Consider the following 19,488-nt stretch of genomic DNA (forward strand, 5'->3'; position numbering starts at 1 on the left):
CTCAGTTCATCCTATAACAGAGATGATGATAAAGAATTAGGCTGAACTATATGAAATTGCTGATATTAGACCTCCTTTGGCCTACAAAACAGCAATTTCATATGGTTTAATTTAACCTGTTCTGCCATATTATATATAACCCTTATTCAACTAAATTAAAAATAATATTTTAGCCCAAGAATGTATCATAAATACATGTTGCAATAGCAGATATTTTAATTTAATGATAAACTTATAAAACCTAATTCAGAATTATCTTTTTTTTTAAACATCTTTATTGGAGTATAATTGCTTTACAAGGGTGTGTTAGTTTCTGCTTCAAAATCATTTCTTGGAGTTCAACTCCAATGTAATATTTTAAATTGCTGCCAAATAGTATAAAAGGCAAGTTGGAGAAAAGTATGCATGTAAGGTCCTGTCTTCATTTTTTATATCCTTCTGAACTCTATGGATCTTTTTAACCATAAGCATATCTTCATAAATTTTAAAAGTTCATAAAAATGTTGGTAAATAGTTTATTAAAAAATGAAGCAGACAGCTTCCTTGGTGGCGCAGTGGTTGAGAATCTGCCTGCCAATGCAGGGGACATGGGTTCGAGCCCTGGTCTGGGAAGATCCCACATGCCGCGGAGCAACTGGGCCCGTGAGCCACTACTACTGAGCCTGCGCGTCCGGAGCCTGTGCTCCGCAACAAGAGAGGCCACGACAGTTGAGAGGCCAGCGCACCGCGATGAAGAGTGGCCCCCGCTTGCCACAACTAGAGAAAGCCCTCGCACAGAAACGAAGACCCAACACAGCCACAAATAAATAAATTTTTAAAAATGAAGCAGCTTCCTCACTATGTTCTAAAAAGAAACTTTAACAACTAGAGACCGTAACACTACTAGAGATTAGCACTGATTCTAGAGAGAAACATTCCATGAACAGATCTCAGAGACTGAGAGACGGCAAGACAGAGGCAGAAGTAGACACAGAGGAAACACCAAACAGAAAAGCCTGGGAGAAGACCCGGAGTGAAAGTAACAATCATTTATCTCTGATTTAAGACCCACATGTAGCGCCACTTGTAGCTAACTTGAATTTTTTTTTTATTAATATACTGATAGGAGACCATCCTTGTGACAGTTATTAATCCACATTAGATTTTAAAGAGACAGAACAATATTAAAGAACAAAAGTAAATGAAAATAATTCAAGTTAATTAAAACTAAGACATTCAAATGCAGAAACTTTTACGAGGCCAAGTTTCCGAGACAGAATCCCCTAAGAAATGACAGAAAGGCAACCAAGCTTAAGTGGGAAGAAACCTGCAAGGTCCCTAACAACAAGATATACCCATAGCAAAAGAGAAGAAAAACGTTAAAGGAGTAGCCAGTTGCACTTTTAATGATGGCTGGCAAGAAAAATACACATTAAGAGGGTAACTGCATGGAAGTCCGCAAGTAAGATATCGTTAGTACTAAGAACAGTGCCTGGGATGTGGCCTGCATTCAATAAATATTTGTTCAGTGAAAGAATGAACTGAATTCATCAGGAATATTTAGAACATGAAGAAATGGTTCAAAAAGGGAGGGAGAAAGCTGAAGGGGGTAAGGATGAAAGAAGTATTTTTAAAACGGGGGCTCAGGGCTTCCCTGGTGGCACAGTGGTTAAGAATCCGCCTGCCAATGCAGGGGACATGGGTTCGAGCCCTGGTCCGGGAAGATCCCACGTGCCGCAGAGCAACCAAGCCGGTACACCACAACTACTGAGCCTGCGCTCTAGAGCCCGCGAGCCACAACTACTGAGCTCGCGTGCCACAACTACTGAAGCCCACGTGCCTAGAGTACAAGACACTATAACTTAAGGATGCATGTGGTAAGCCCTCAAGCAACCACTGAGAAAGACTGCATGGATGGATGGATGGACAGATGGACGGATTATCCTCAACTAGATCACAGAAAATCTTACTTAGCCCTAAGTAAGACAGTAAACGGTCCTTTACCCTTTCAGTTACTAAAGGCAAACCAAATTCTTATAGCTGAAGTAAAATGTCAAGCACTTATTTTCAATAATAGCATCTGGAACACAAAAAGGATTAAAATAACCACTCAAGATACAGCTGCCGGACTCTATAATTATTATACTGTACATAGTATATATAACACGTAATATGGGTAAATTTGTATTTCTCCCAATAGTCTAAAATTATAAAATATGTTTAAATAGAAAAAAATAAATAAAACAGATAATACTACCTGGTTATTTTATGGGTTATCAGCAGCTATGAAAAAATTCCAAGTGGAAAAAAAGAAATCCCTTTTTTCTTATACTGTCCATTAAATTAAAATGTTTAATCAGTAATAAGCCCATCTAAATAAAAAATTTCCCCCTTTAGTAGGAAACAGGTGTCAAGCAGCCTTTGAACCCTTAATTTTTAGGAATGGGGGGTAGGGCTGAAACAAAAGACAAGTAAACATACACAATGTCTGGAGAGAAATTTTAGAAGCGAGATTAAACCTTTCAAGAGATCAATTCCAACCACTTGAAGAAAATGAAGATCAGTGATTTTCTACCTTGGCCTGGTAGCTACTTAGTGACTGATATGGATGAGAAGCCAGTCCACCTCCCAGTGCAATAATGTTACTGAAACGTACACTCCCCCCTGCCCTCCTCCAGCTTTGTTCACTACTGAATCCCTAGGACTTAGAACAGTGCTCAACATGCAGTAGACATGCTGTAAGTAACTGCTGCCTAACCAACTCACTGTGCAGTATAGAAAGAGCACAGACATTCACAAATTTATAAATATGAATCTGCCATTAGGAGGAGATTTAGAAATGCCAACACAAAAGATTTTTATGTTACAATAAATTAAACATACAAGCTGCTGACTTTTAGGTATGATTAACTGGTAACTGATTGTAAATGACTTCAACAAAACTTTTCTAAAACTTAAAACTAAAATTTTACTGGAAAAATTACATGCTAAAGAAAGCAACATACTTAAACACAGCAACCAAAATAATGGCCACTTGAACAAAATGCTCACAAACATGCTTTTGAGGCAAATTAAGTTTGAAGGAAATACAATTTAAAAAATAGTTTATCTTCACGATGGTAGCTGCATGATCCTTGTTGGCTCATTACTGTTTCCAAGTTATATAGCCTCTAACCCATCCTCCCCACCCTACTCCAGTCCTTTGGGGAAACAAAAAGCAAACTTGTTTCTGACAGTTTAATTTTAGATGCTGTTTCACCGGACAGCCCTGCAGAGGGGCAGAAAAAAGATGCCTTTTGAACGAGCAAAATCCAGCTCTCAGCACGAGGGAACAGCACGGAGACAACGGCTGCTGCAGCAGCCTTTTCCGGCAATATCAGTGTCTCAGTACGAAAACGGTGTCACCTATAAATACAGGACCTAATTTACATACATTTCTTTCTAGCCACAGTATGAGAATAACATGATTTATTCAACAGGTAACTAATCGGGCTAAAGGAGACCAAGATTCTAAAAAAAGGAAACAATCTACTACCACTGTGAGAATAAAAGTATTTTCAAGAATCTAGAAGATCTACACAGGACAGTGCTGGCTGCTCTATCAGGCATCCAGGTTAATACCAAAGAAAATGAGCAAATAACTGGGGTCCTGACTAGAATGCTTGTATAAATGCTAAACGCTTGTTTAACTGAAGGGTTCACGTGTTCACTGCAGTCATCTGGCCTCCAGTAAGTTTAACTTTCATAAATAAATAAAGATACCGAAAGTATTACAAAAATGATGTAAGTCATTCAAACTGACAAACTATACTGGTTAAAACCAAGAAACAATTCTTTCAAGCAAGCTAAGGAACTATCATCATTCAGTTAGACGGTAAGCCCGATCTGAGAGTCTAGCGTGCCTTTTCAACTTGAAGGGACGACAGTGATCATGTAGCTCAAGGCTATCAGACAGATGTCCCTCATACTAGTACTTGTCAGATGACATATCCTTATTTATGGTTTAGCAAATACAATCACCTGAGACAGGGTTAGCGGTAGTCGACAACACATGAAACAGTTAAAGTCAGCCTAACCAGCAGTAACGTGACATGTGCATTCAATGAACGCCACTTCCTATTTTCAGTCAGAAGATGGGGTTTTCATTCACCTCCTCTCAGGTCAGAGTCATCTGTGGGACAGTTAAGGGAAAGCACTGGAACCATCCAGATGGGATAACTGTAGATCTCAAGCTGCTCATAACCACCTTTGTGAAGCTCTGCTTTCCGTATCTCAGATTCAGATTCCTCTGTAACAGGCAAACTTAGCATATTCATTTATAAAACAGGTAAAATGAGAACTAAACCAAGAAAGTTCAAGCTTGTTACATAGAAATACACTGAACTAGGATTTAAGACTTCCTCTCGCTTGCTGTAACACCCGCATAAATGCAGCATGGTAACAAATAAGTCAGTTTCCTCATACATGAAATGAGATGGCTCATCATCTTGTCGAGTCACGTAAACGCAAAGTATTCCTTCCTTTGTAAAATGCCATGGATTTGAAATGTTACACAGATCATTGCCAGAGGAAAGGAAAGGTTGTGCTCAAAAGTCCCTGTTTAGAGCTTAAATGACACATTTTAATAAATGGTGGTTAGATTCTAATTTATTTCCTTTTTAAAAAAAACCTACACAAAAACATAGTAAAATACTATTTATCTAAAAAAACTTTAAATGTTTTATATATACATATATCTACACACACATAAAGTATATACATGTATATACATATACACACACATAATGTATGAATATGTTCATACATATAAAACCTGAATTACCCAAAGATGCTCCCTCCCCCACCCCATTCCAGGATTTTTCTTCAGATTTCTTGACCATGACTTTGCTAGGGCCTATACACACTACAGTTGCCTTCCAGAAACCTGGAAATACAAAAGGAAGAGAAACCACATATTACAACACATCTAAAAGCTGAAATATTATGAAGCTATTAAAAAGCTGAACACTGCCTGCTTAGCTGCCTTCCCCTCCAGGAAGAAGAATCAGAACACAGAGAGAGGCCGCTAGGAATACAACACAGGCGGAAATGTCACCTACCCCAGGCTGCCATCACTTCAGCTATGCCACAACCATGCCACTTTAACAAGTGTCTGGAGATGCTACTAAGTTTCGGGCACATAAAGTTTCTTTGGAAAGAAAGCTGCCCCATACGTTCCCTCATCTTTGCCTCTGCCTTCTCCCAAAGCAGGCACAGCAACAGCAGCTGAGAAAGAAAAAAACACTTTTAAAACTCTCTCCCTCTCTGATCCCAGGCGGAAAAGAGGAGAACCATACACATAACTCCTCTCCTCACTCTTTTTTCATTCTAGCTAGACAGCTGTTAAACATACAAGATATTTTTAAATCTAGTTAAGTACTTAGTTGGGTACCTATATTGAATTGCAGCATAATACTTAAAATTATCCAATGAGGCAATCATTTGGCTTTGTGATTCCAATTAGAACACTGTATATTTACAGGGATTTTCCATTACAAAATGCCCCAAAGGCAAGATATTTATCTGACCAGAGACACTTTAAAAGTTAAGCACTGAGCAAACTGTTAACTGTTCACAGAGGTTATAAAATGTAATAATATTTTAAAAGGGAACGCTTCATTAAAAGTATATTTATGGGGCCTCCCTGGTGGCGCAAGTGGTTGAGAGTCCGCCTGCCGATGCAGGGGATACGGGTTCGTGCCCCGGTCTGGGAGGATCCCATATGCCGCGGAGCGGCTGGGCCCGTGAGCCATGGCCGCTGAGCCTGCGCGTCCGGAGCCTGTGCTCCGCAACGGGGGAGGCCACAACAGTGAGAGGCCCGCATACCGCAAAAAAAAAAAAAAGTATATTTATGTAGCAAATAAATACATCATTTTAGAGCTCATCATTAGTTTTCCCTCTTCCATATCGACTGTGCAAAAGTGTTTAAAATTTGCATCTGAGTTCCATGCCAAATGAAAACAGTCTGGAAAATGTTACTGTCCAAAAGTGTTATACAATATCCTTAAATATATAAAGCTCTCTAACGATACAATTAAAAACACTAAAATCTGCCCCCACCCCCCGAAAAAAGGCAAAAGATGCAATTCCCACAAACCAAGAATAAGCATATGGGGAAACTTTCAAACTCACTAGAAGTCAAAAAGTAAGTCGACAGGTAAATAACAATGAGATTTCATTATTTACCTCTCAAACAAGCACATTTTTCCAAACCAAAGAGAATACCCTCAGTAGTAACAGTAAGAATAGAGCAGGTTTGTATGACCCTTTACCAGAATGCTCTGTCAATAGTTTTTCACAACTAAAGAAAAAGTAATAAAAGTAAAAAATAGTAACAACATTCATTAAACTCTTCTTCCATGCCAAGTTTTGTTCCAGTATGCCTCACATCCACGAAAGCTCCAAGAATTAGGTGGCACCATTACAGCATCTGCTACACTTTACATAGAAAGAAACTGAAGTCCAGCAGCTGCACAGGGGCCCTAAATGTGGTGGCCCCGTGCTCATGGCTGGTCAGTGGTAACACAATCCAGGCTCTGCAGAGTCCACTCTCCTCACCAGGGGACGCCTCAAAGATAGAAGGAGTGGGGAAGTGCTCAAGAGACACGAGAAACCCCTCCTACAAGACGAGACTGCTAGGTCCTCCCTTGCAAAGGAGTGAAGGTAAACTGAACGAGCGGGGAAAAGAGATAGAGGCTGAGAAAGAGCACCCTGCTTGAGAATGTCCCTTCCCAGGTACAACCTGCTTGAATTCAAGTGAAAATAAATGCACCACGGATGCATCCAAATGGATGGCTGTGGCCAGAAGAGAGGAGAATTTTTAAAGGAATCTAGGAAAAACAGGTAAACTTCACACATCAAGCTTTACAAAAGTACCTTCCTAAAAAAGCCAGTTCTCAGTCTCCATGAATCTTGTGAAGAGCTCACGAAACTGTCCTGTGGAAAAAGACAAGACCTGGAAGTGGGCCACAGTCCAGACCGACCCTCACCTGCAGCCTCAGCCTGCGCAGCCCCCCCTCAGGCTCCAGGCCCCGGCTCTCCCAGGCACACCCTCCGCTCCCTCCTTACTCCGCTACTTTGCCTGACCAACTCCCACTTCTCTTCCAGACAGCGGTTCAAATGTCACTTCAAGTTTGGCTGGAGAACACAGACAGAGGAGTAGGTTACAGACAGAAAGGCAGGCTGGACCAAAGAGTCCTTCTGCCAGGAAAAGAGATTTGGATTTTGTAAAATAGGTAAGAGGGTGCCAGAGAAAGGGCGCCAGGAGTGACAGCACTCCAGCTGTGTTTTCAACTATAGAAACACACACTCTGGAGTGTCTGGATTCAATTTTGCCACTTACTACCTAGCTACTGAGTGACTGGATAATTCCATCTCTGCCTCCCTTTCCATCCGCAGAATGGGTTAATAACAGTGCTTGAACCGCAAGACTATTATGAAAGTCAAAGACAATGTTTTAAACCAGGGGTCCCTAACCGCCAGGCCACGGACCATTATCGGTCCGCAGCCTGTTAGGAACCGGGCCGCACGGCAGGGGGTGAGCGGCGGGCCGGCGAGCGAGGCTTCATCTGCCGCTCCCCATCGCTGCATTACCACCTGAACCATGTCCCACCCACCCCCCCGTCCGTGGAAAAATTGTCTTCCACGAAACTGGTCCCTAGTGCCAAAAAGGTTGAGGACCGCTGTTTTAAACAATACCTGGCACGTGGTAAGTGCTCAACAGATGTTCTATTATTTAAGCTTATCATAATTGATGTGTAATATGGATTGAAACAGAGAGAAACCTCAAGCAGAAATCAATTAGGGGCTTATTTCAACAGTCCGAGCAAAGGACTGTGAGAGCCTTTAGGAGATTAACGTTGAAAAAAAAAAGGAAGATGTATGAAGAGACACCACAGGATAGAAATGACAGGACTTAAAAACTTGTTTAAAGATGGAAGATGAGAGACAAGCTGGTTTCAAAAATGGCTCAGTGGTTTTGAGCCCAGGCGACTTAGGAAACAGTGGTGACAATGAGAAAGTCTGAAAAGGGCACTAGGTTGAATGAACACATGTTCTTAAATGTAATGACTTGGTCAAAGACTGCTTCCTAGTACATCTCAGCAGTTTTCATGCTATCAAGCACGTGACAGTTAAAACTTTATTGAGAATAGAAAGGAGAAAAGTGTACAAAAACAATAAAAGGAGAAGGAAAAGAGTGTGGCAGAGAAAAACAAAAATTGGCCTGGGAAGGAGAAGCCCACAGTTCTGGTCCAAATTCAGAGGTTAATTACGTGACACTGGGAAAAACATGCCACCTGTACGAACAGCCCCACCCCATCACATACCCTATTGCATCACATACAGAGGAAGTATCACCATCTATTTGGGGCTTCTTCAAAATATACACATCACTCTCCTTTCTTCCCCATCTCTGAAGCATTTTCCTAGAAAGCCTCTGTTTTTGAAAGGTGTTAACTTAACCTGCTCTGGATGCTTGGGCAGAAAAAAGGTTGAACACCCATGAATAACCATCTCCCCAGTCACTTCCAGCCTTGACATTATCACATTTGCCTGAGCATACCTCAGTCAGGAATATACGACTGTCCCCAAAGCAAGAAGAGCTCACATTTCCCAATCAGAACCATGACTACAGGCGTGCCTTGTTCTACTGCGCTTCACTCTACTGAACTTCGCAAATATTGTGATTTTTACAAATTGAAGGTTTGTGGCAACCCCGAGTCAAGCAAGTCTATTGGCGCCATTTTTCCAACAGCATTTGCTCACTTCATGTCTCTGTGTCACGTTTTGGTAATTCTTGCAATATTCTGAACTTCTTCATTATTACTACGTTTGTTATGGTGATATGTGATCAGTGATCTCTGATGTTACTATTGTAATTGGGGGTTTTTTTGGAATTTTTTAAATCAGGGTATGTACTTTTTTTTTTTTTTTTTTTCTTTTTGCGGTATGCGGGCCTCTCACTGTTGTGGCCTCTCCCGTTGCGGAGCACAGGCTCCGGATGCGCAGGCCCAGCGGCCATGGCTCACGGGCCCAGCCGCTCCGCGGCATGTGGGATCCTCCCAGACCGGGGCACGAACCCGTATCCCCTGCATCGGCAGGCGGACTCTTAACCACTGCGCCACCAGGGAGGCCCTGTACTTTTTAAAAAGACATAATGCTATTATTGAACACTTAACAGACGACAGTATAGTATAAACATAACTTTTATATGCACTGAGAAACCAAAAACTTCACGTGATTCCCTTTATTGTGGTGGCCTGGAATCGAACCCTCAGTATCTCTGAGGTGTGCCTGTGCGTATCTATCTATACATATGGGAGGTGTCCATCACAATATAGTCAAAAGCCTACCTCCAATCTTCAATACCAGCTTCTTGTCCTCATTAGATTTCCTTTAAAGTCACCTAGGTTTCCCAGAGCACATAATCTTAGCTTCTAAACTGTTTTAAAGGCAACATTTTTTGAATGACCGTACAACACTATAACTGGATATATTATCCCAAGTAACAGTAAGATTAAAAACTTTTTAAATTAGAAGAGTTGATGTTTTCCATTAATTCTACGGGTATATTCAAGATTTCTACTTATTACAATACTTTAAAAAATGGTCTTTGAAAGTTTTATTTACAACATCAACACCTGAAAACATGAGATCATGACCTTAAAAATCTGTGTTAAATTTCTCTGCCTCACTTTGAACAGATTCGTTACATCAAACGATCTCCATAAGCATCCCAAACTACTACTGAAAGCAGTTCCCCCATGCTCACATGTCACCCTCAAACAGACCTCTATTATTCAAATAAAGTAATGAACAGTAACAGTATACCCCATAACAGAAGAGACAATATGAAAGACTGTTTAAGAACTCAAATATGCAAGGACTGAGGAATAATTTGGGGGAAATAACCTTATTTTAAATTCAGACATGTACAATGCAGATAATTTTAATCCCAAATATAATCACAATGCTAAAAACTAGATTTGATTAAGTTAATTTTAACGCAGAAAATACTTCTTTTTCTAGTCGAATGACGTCAAAGAAAGAATGTTGATACATGTCCATAACACTTCTTCCCACTTCCCACCTAAAAAGATGTTTTTCTTTTCCTTTCTTTTTTTAATTAAAAAAAATTTTTAATTGAGGTATAATTGACATACAGCATTATATTAGTTTCAGGCGTACAACATAATGATTCAATTTTTTTAAGTCATTAGGGAAACCACTTTTAAGATTTTTTAAATAACTCTCAACTATCTAATATCTAAAATGAGGGGAAGAAATAGTTATAACACAACTCCAATTAGAAATTTATGCTCAACAAACTGGATTTGGGTTTCTTAAAATATAATTGAAGAACATACCTCTTCAAAGGAGGTAAGATAGCAGAACATCTCTCATCCTTCCTACCTGGGCTGCTAGACCCCATTTCCAGCCACCTCCTCAGGGGCCTTCCTCCAGGGAACTTCCTCCATCAAACTGCCCCTCTATTACCATCTACCTCTCGCTTTCAGTTCTGTCAAACATATAAATATGCTCTATTTCCTTACTGTTAAAACCAAATCCTTCCTGGATTCTACATGCCCCCTTAACAACCAATCTATCTTCTAATTCATTCATTCAACAAATATTTACTGAGCCCCTACTATGCTCTAGACCTAAGCTGTCCAATATGGCAGCCACTAATCACAGGTAGGGCTACTCAGTGCTTGAAATGCATCTGGTTGAAACTGAGATGGGCTGTAAATGTACAACAAATGTAAAACATACAAGATTTCAAGGACTTAGTACAAAATAACCGAATGTAAACTCTCTCAATAATTTTTAACTTTAAAATAGTATTTTTCGGATATATTGGGTAAAATAAAATATATTACCAAAATTAATATTGATTCTTTTTTCTATTTTTTAAACTGTGACTCCTAGAAACTTAAATTACATAGGTGGCTTACATTATATTCTATTGGACAGTGCTGTTCTAGATAAAGTTCTCAGCATTCAGGCCAAAAATGTGAAGATGAAGGGCAAAGTCTCTGTCTTCCTGGAGTTTGTATTTTATTGCTGGTGGGGGGAGGGCAGGATCCCTGAGACAATAAGTGAACTTGATAATATCAGAAAAAAATGTCCGATTAGTGTTCTGAAGAAAACAAGACAAGGAAAAGAGAAACTGGGTGTGGAGGGGACCTGTGTCTTCTCTTCACTTCCCATCCCTCACAACAGAGAAAAGGCAGCCAGGTTTCCCCTCTAGTACAAACTCAGACAGACTGGTAGTGGCCGTCTGGAGCGCATACTGTTACAGATTCCAAGGCTAACTTGAACCTCGGTTTAGAAAGCACGGCATGCTGTGTCTGCCCAGGCTGGAGCAGAGGGGAATGCCAAGGGCAACCCACTTCTATAAACTGCATCCCCCCCATCCATCCACTCAAGCTAGAGACCGCAGAGCCTTATTCACTGTCTCATTTCCCCTCCCTGTGCACGCGCATGCGCACGCGCGCGCACGCACACACACACACACACACACACACTCACACAATCCAACTACATTCTCTGACTTTGGCCTCAGGAATGTCTCACAAACCCATCTGCTTAGTTCTATACTCTGTCAGGATCTCAATTCAGAAGAAAGTGTTGAGGAGGATTCTACAGTACCCGCGCCTTCTCCCCGCCGCTGTCAAAGTTTGCTTCCTTAAAAAAGTTTCAAGATCCCCAACACCTTGAGACATTCAGAGCTTCCAGGTTGAAGTGTTTACAGCTCTCACCTCATTGCCCACCATTCCCTCCATCCTGTCCCCCCATCACACATCCTTTCTCTCAGGTGCACTGACAGTGTCTGAGCAGAAGTTTTCCCTCTATCTAGAATACTCTCTCTTCTTTTTTCTGCTCCTAGAAATCTTGAACTCAAACTTCAAAACCCAGATGTAATGTCATCTTCTCTTAGAAACCTTCCCAGAATCTTACAGTGAGCTGCTCCCTGCTCCATTTCTTTTCCTACTATTCTGCTGTTAGCACAGCAAGCGTGTTCTGTGCGGGAGTGATCAGCATGCCCTCACAGTTAGCACCCTTGAGGGAAGGACTGGTCTTATTTGTTCACATATTCTCAAAAATACAACAATGCAAAGGCTTAAAGCAGACACTTTAATAAATGAATGAGTGAATGAAGCAAAGAGAGATACAGGAATCCCCTGCCCACAACCCTCTAATCTGGATAAGGGACTCCTCATGAGCTGCCATCCCACCCTAACTGCATTAGAATGATTTCTGTGCTCATCCACTGAACTAAGAAAGGCCAGGATGTCTCTCTCACTCACCTCTTTTAAGCCAACACATAAAGGCACTCAATAAATATTTTATTCAGTGAGTGAGGGGATGAACAAATATTATCAGGCAACAAGTTCCCAACCTCAATTTATAGAGGGGGCACCTGCAACCCAGAGAGTTTTAACGACTTGTCCAAAAAGGTCAGTGGCAAAATCAAGCCTGGAACAGTCTCCTATGTTACACCAAAATATGGGACATTTTCTCCTGATGAAAAGGGGCTAAAGTAGGCGTTTGTCACTTTTTGGTCACTTGGTCTCTGGACACCCATCACGGTTTGTGGAAATCACAGAAGACAAAAAAAAGCCACGCCTCCTACTATAAAAGCCGAACAGTAACAAAACTTCGCTCTTCCTCACTCCTTGGTAACTAGGGCTTTGCTAGCAACCCAAGTTTGAACAGTCAGAGCGAGCATCTTGAGGAGTCACTTCTGAAGGTGCACCGACGGTGACAGCACACTCACTGTGGGGACGGGACAGACAAAGCTCACGCGGCGACTGACTGCGAGGTGCCAGGAGTGGCATCCTAGCCAGACCAGGCCTGTGGCCTGACCTGGCTGTGTCCTCTGCTGCCGGCCACTTTGGTTCCTACTTATTTTTCCAGCACAGTCTCCAGCTTTCCAATCAATTCTGCGAGCTAACTTATAGCCTTCCATTAAATTCATTTTCTTCCCAAATTAGGAAGGGATGAGTTTTTCTGCATCCAAGAACCCTGTCACACATAAAGGAACAATGAAGGACAATCACCCAAAATGGTGGTGGGGGGGGCGGGCACGTGGGGGAAGTAATTTAGCAGAATCATGGGGGGATGAGAAAAGGAACAATGAAAGAAAAAATTACATAGACTAAATCAAGGTCTTGCTGGTCATATTTATGGTGGCTGCATTTGCCACGTGGACAAGACTACTAATCGGTAACTAAAGGCACTTTTTTTTTTCCTTTACTGAGGCAACCAGTCATTTCCCAGCTTCTCTTGCAGCAAGCATGGCCCTGTGACTAACCTCTGACCAATGGAATGTCAACAGAAGTGATGTGTGGTACTACCAGGTCTGACCCATAAAAATCTCCCATGTAAACCTCCATGCTCTTTCCCAATCCAGTGACTGAATGCCAAAGCCCAGGGTGACCTTTAGACACCACATGTAAGATAGGAAAATGTCCACAGTTTGGTCCCTGAATAACTGTACAGAGCAGAACAGTTATCCCCTGATTCAACAGTCAGTGGGCTACTACATGAACAAGAAATAAACTTCTAATTTAAAATCACTGAGGGCTTCCCTGGTGGCGCAGTGGTTAAGAATCCGCCTGCCAATGCAGGGAAGACGGGTTCGAGCCCTGGTCCGGGTAGATCCCACATGCCGCGGAGCAACTAAGCCTGCACACCACAACTACTGAGCCTGCACTCTAGAGCCCAAGAGCCACAGCTACTGAGTCCACGTGTCACAACTACTGAAGTCCACGCAACTACAGCCCGTGCTCCACAGCAAGAGAAGCCACCGCAATGAGAAGCCCACGCACCGCAACAAAGAGTAGCCCCCGCTCGCCACTACAGAAAGCCCGTGCGCAGCAACGAAGACCCAATGCAGCCTGAAATAAATAAAAATAAATAAGTTTTTAAAAAATTATTAAAAAAAGTAAAATCACTGAAATGTTGGGTATGTTTGTTATACCAGTTAGCCTACCATAATGAATACAGAAAGTAATATCTACCAAGAAAGGTTAGTAAATACTTAAAAGAAACGTTATTTCCCAGTTTGAAAACAGTGATCAGATGTATGCCACCTCCCATTAGTAAGGATCTGGGCTAATACAAAGCTACCATCCAAAGGTTAAGAAATGTCTTTTTGGTTTTGTGAAGGTAGACTTTTTCTTGATGAATAAGTACAAAAGCAGAGGGTGGGAGGGAGTGAATTAATGTGAATCTTCAAATCAAATGAAAAAATCCCTGTCTTATATGTATTTCCCTCCTTTGTTCAATATTTGAATTCAAAGAAACTCAGTATACAGATTTTTTTTTCCAGGATAAACCATGAACTATATATACTAGAAGCATGTAAAACCTTACCATTTTCCAATAAATTTTCATTATGAAAACAAAGTTGTATTATACAAAGTGCTACCTACTCAATAGCTCGCTTGGGGGACATCCCAACCTCTAAAGATCTGGAGTCATTTAGGTCTGAAATGGGGACCAGACATCAATATTTTTCAAAGATTTCCCAGGTGATCAGATTATGGGGCCCCTCTACTAGAACGAGAATTTTGATTAAAATTTGTGAGATTTAGAACAGTGATGATATAGTACAAAGTACTTTAATATTTGGCATGAAAGCATAATTTTAAAAATCTACAATGTCAACTCATCAACTGATGGGGAGGCTTCTATTAAAATCCTTTCTAATTCTTTGCATTTTGAGGTGCCAAGTCAACTAAGGGGTCACAATGTAAAAGAAGATAATCAGAAAATCAATTTTTTTAAAACTCTTGGGTAGAAGGGAATATTTAGACAGAGGTTAAAATCCATGTCTTAACAGCCATTAAGGGACTTCCCTGGTGGTCCAGTGGTTAAGGCTTCACCTTCCAATGCAGGGGGTGTGGGTTTGATCCCTGGTCCGGGAGGTAAGACCCCACATCCCTCACGGCCAGAAAACCAAAACATAAAACAGAAGCAGTATTGTAACAAATTCATAAAGACTTTAAAAATGGTCCACATCAAAATCGATCTTAAAAAAAAAAAACAGCCCTTAATAACGAATATTTCTGAAGAATGGGACTCTAGGGTAACAGGAGTAACTCCCATCATCTAATTTATATATACTTTTATTACATCATTTTTATTTATTCATTCATTCATTAATTCATTTTTGGCTGCATTGGGTCTTCGTTGCTGTGTGCAGGCTTTCTCTAGTTGCAGCAACCGGGGGCTACTCTTCATTGCGGTGAGCGGGCTTCTCATTGCGGTGGCTTTTCTTGTCATGGAGCATGGGCTCTAGGCACACGGGCTTCAGTAGTTGCAGCACGTGAGCTCAGTAGTTGTGACTCGCGGGCTCTAGAGTGCAGGCTCAGTAGTTGTGGCACACGGGCTTAGTTGCTCCGCGGCATGTGGGATCTTCCCGGACCAGGGCTCGAACCCGCGTCCCCTTCACTGGCAGGCGGATTCTTAACCCCTGCGCCACCAGGGAAGTCCTTATTACATCATTTTAATACACATTTTTTAAATCACCACATACAATTCACACTTACTAGAAAACACCAACAATAAATGCTCTTCTGCAAGCATAATAGGTTCCCTACTTCAAAACAAATTATTCAGTCACCTCCACCTTTGGAGCTACCACAGTGATCCCACACCTAGAGAATGGAAACTACCCTCTCCGCCCCAAAGTTCCAACCACCTATCATCTCTGTTGGCTTCCCAAATCAAGCTTTATTTTCTAGCTCTGAAGCTGAACCAGTACCTTCGAGCACAATGGCTGACAAAATCTTGAGCAAGCAGTGAGCCAACTTTTTCTTAAAGCCAGAGTGTGAATATTTTAGGCTTTATCAAGCACACAATCTCTGCTGCAATTAATCAACTCTGCCCTCACAGCACAAAAGCAGCCACAGACAATACATAAACCCATGAGTGTGGCTGTGTATTTATAAGAAAGAGGCAATAGGCTGGATTTGGGGTCTTGTGACTTCAGAGGCAGAAATGTTAGTGTGAGGCACCCTAAAATTATACACACACACATGCTTATATATCTGTATGTTATGTATCTACATGTATAATATAAAATGTTGTGTATTTATGTATTTATTTATATAGTACATGTGTTTGTGTTACTATCTGTTTTACCCCAACTATAACACAAGGCCCTGAAGGACGGAACTGCTGCTGCTTCATTCACTGACATATCTTCAGTGAATGGGCACACAATGGCACTCAAAGAACATCACTGCCTGGCTCAACCAACTCACCTCATGAGACGCAAACACAGATTAACAGGAAGGAAGGGGATACAGAAGAACCCGTTTCTCCTACTAGGAGAGTAGAGAAATGGTAAGTGCCCTCTGGTCCCCTCCCAAGCTGTCACTGTCACCGACAAGGAGGACAAGTGCTAACAAAGAGGGACAGTCATAAGACTAGTATCAACCAGAGGCGCCGTGACTTGTATCAAGACCTCCGTGCAGCAGAGGTGTCAAGGGGGCACCGAGGGACAACTCCCTTTGCCCATCCTGGGCACGGAGCTTCAACAGCGAGACGGAGGAGAGCCAGCCGGGCCTTCCTAGTTGTGACGTCTACAGTGCCTGTGCCATAGGACAGGCAGTGAGCAAACACTGTGCTAAGAAGAGTAAGCGGGTTCTAGCCTCAGCTCCACTGTCTCTCAGTGTGACCCTGGCCGCCTTCAAGGCTCGGCTGCCTTCCTTCAAGGGGGGATGATGAGTCATTCCAACGCCTGTGAGAGGGTCATGTGAGCGAACACATATGAACACATACTTTGTAAACCTAAACCACCACCCAGATTCAAAGATGAAGGATTTGAAAGCTGCCTTCGTGCTATGAATTCTCAAACTCCAGGATACTAATATTTTTAATAGTTAGAAAATAGTACCAATTTTCCTATTAACTCCTCGATTGAAAAGAAAACTAATGTCAATTAAAATGTTTTTTAAAAGTCCCCCATGGACCTGAACAGGCTATTTTCATTTCGAATTTTTGAAAAACGCAACCTGTCTGCTTTGTTTCCTGAGTTGCACCCGCTACAGTGAGTATTTAATAGTATTTAATAGTAATGCACTTAGTTCAACTTTAGTTCAACTTTAGTTCAACTTAGTTCAATAACTTTAGAGAAAAAGTTATTATGCCTACGTTTTCAGAGATATTACAATACTTAGTAGATGGTTAAAATAAGTGCAGTATAATCCATTTTACGCAAAATGAGTGAATTGAGAGGCCTAGTGCTCAGGAAAACTTTTTCAAACTTTCAGGTATAAAATGTTCTTCCACATTAACTATCAAGAAATATCGATGGTATGTACGGGCAAGATGATGCAAGATCTTATGCAGGACTGTGGTTGGAACTATCAACTAGACTATCCCACAGGCACATGTTCATTTGAAACAAGTCAAATGACACTGAAGTAAAGCACTCCCTTGGAGAGACCATCCCTGGCCTTTCTAGCAAAAACTGTACCACCCCCAACCATCTACTTGTTTAGATGTTTACTGTGTATCTCTAGCCATTAGAACATAAGCTCCATGACAACAAGGACTCTGTCTTATCCACTAGTATATATTCAACACCAAGAGGAAATGCTTGGCACAATAAATGCTCAAAAACGTATGTTGCTTATCTCACTGTTTTCTTAAACAACCTGACATCCAGCAGAATATCCCTTACCTACTAACTGATCATAAATAGTTCCATTATTTTCAGGTATGCATTCTGTAAGTTGTATAAATTTAACAGAATCGCTGGGACTTCCCTGGTGGTCCAGTGGTAAAGAATCCACCTTACAATGCAGGGGACAAGGATGTGACCCCAGGTCAGGGACCTAAGATCCCACATCCCGCGGGGCAACTAAGCCCGCGCGCCACAACTACTGAGCTTGCACACCTCAACCAGAGAGCCCGCATGCCACAAGCTACAGAGCCCACGCAATCTGGAGCCCGTGCGCTGCAACCACAGAGCCTACGTGCCCTGGAGGCTGCGCCCCACAACTAGAAAGAAGGCCATGCACCGCAATGAAGAGCCCGTGCACCACGACGAAAGATCCCGCACACCTCAACGAAGAGCCCGTGCACCACAACTACGACCCAACGCAGCCAAAAAAAATTTTTTTAATAAATAAATAAATCTTAAAAAAAAAAAAAACAGAATTGCTTTGGTTTCCCTATATTTATTTTTACTCCCACCTTCCTTAAGTGACAAGTGAGGCTGATGTTCTAACTTTGTAATAGTATTATAGTTTCCTTACGAAAAACTTTAACGTGTTAAATAAGTGAGTACATTTAAAGAAAAATATTAGAGGCAGCGTGGAGTAGTGCCTAGAAGCACAGACCCTTGAGCCGCGATACCCAGTTTGAATCCCAGCCCCAGCACTTACTAGCTGTGCCCCTGAGCACCGTTCAACTTCCTGTGCCCTAGCTTCCTCAGCAGTACAGTAGAAACGATCATCACAGTGTCACCTCCCGGTTCTCCAGCCCTCTCACTCTTCCCCCCTCCAAACATTTTCAGGATATCGCCTACCCAGGAAAGCCCCGCTGTCGGCCCTGTCAGCCCCTCCCTTCAACTAACTGCTCATGCTCTCTCTCCTCTCCATGGTAAACCAAGACCGGACTGACATCTATGAATTCACTATTCATTTCTGAATTTTCTGCAATCTGCAATTTCTACTTAGAGGTTCTATTTATCCAGAAGCAAACTAACTTACCTTTTCCCCTGAGAAAAGAATGTCCTTGCCTGACTTGAAATTTCCACTAACAATATTCTCCCACTCATCCAGGGTTGACATCATGCTGCTTTAACTCTTCTTCATCCTCCACCTTCGTGACTAATCATTCTTTAAGTTCTGGCTAGGGTTCCTTAGGAAGTTCCTTCATATCCATCTTCTCTGTTCTTTTACCTCGTAACTGTTCATAGACAGTAAGTTCCAGGAGAATAGTGGCAGATTCTGTAATTTTCACAGGTCTATCAATTCCTAACACCTAGCAAAGGGTTCTGTACCTAGTAGGCTCCGTAAGTACTTGTTTGATAAACTAATGCATGGCTCCTTACTATAACCACCTCCTAAATGGCTTCCCCAAGTCCAGACTCCAATCCTTCCTAAAGTTATTAATCTTTCGTAAAATGCCTAGTACCTACAACTTGTCTGCTCAGACACACTCATTAATATACTCAATTCAAGTAACCACTAATTATAAGGTACTACAGGCGGTACTGGGGAGGAAAGAAAGAACTGGGGCACAATTCCAAAATGAGTCCTCTCCAGTTCTTCAAAAATGTTGCAAGTATCTGCAAGGAACAGCCATGTAAATGCTTATAACAAAAGGTAAACAGTCATTAATTCTGATTAGTAGGTAGTTTTTAATTAAGATAAGCAAAGGAAAGGAAAAGGAGACATTCCAATGAGGGAAGAACATAGATAAGAACGTAAGAGCATAAAAGCG

General features: G+C 41.6%; 1 protein-coding gene across 6 annotated transcripts in view; it reads right to left on the reverse strand.

The window, feature by feature from the left end:
• DYRK1A (dual specificity tyrosine phosphorylation regulated kinase 1A) overlaps positions 1 to 19,488 on the reverse strand; it is a 140,616-nt gene that overhangs the window by 46,374 nt on the left and 74,754 nt on the right. The window contains exon 1 of one of the 6 annotated variants that reach the window (XM_060098481.1): positions 5,079 to 5,166. The exons of 4 other annotated variants lie outside the window; for them this stretch is intronic. In XM_060098481.1, coding sequence (XP_059954464.1) covers positions 5,079 to 5,160 — 82 coding nt within the window. In that variant the 5' untranslated portion in view covers positions 5,161 to 5,166. Of the gene's footprint in view, positions 1 to 5,078; positions 5,167 to 19,488 lie in introns of those variants that run through there. One more of the 6 variants, XM_060098482.1, reaches the window with a different exon arrangement.

The sequence above is a fragment of the Mesoplodon densirostris genome, chromosome 5, assembly GCF_025265405.1.
Source record: "Mesoplodon densirostris isolate mMesDen1 chromosome 5, mMesDen1 primary haplotype, whole genome shotgun sequence".
Taxonomy (NCBI): Eukaryota; Metazoa; Chordata; class Mammalia; order Artiodactyla; family Ziphiidae; genus Mesoplodon; species Mesoplodon densirostris.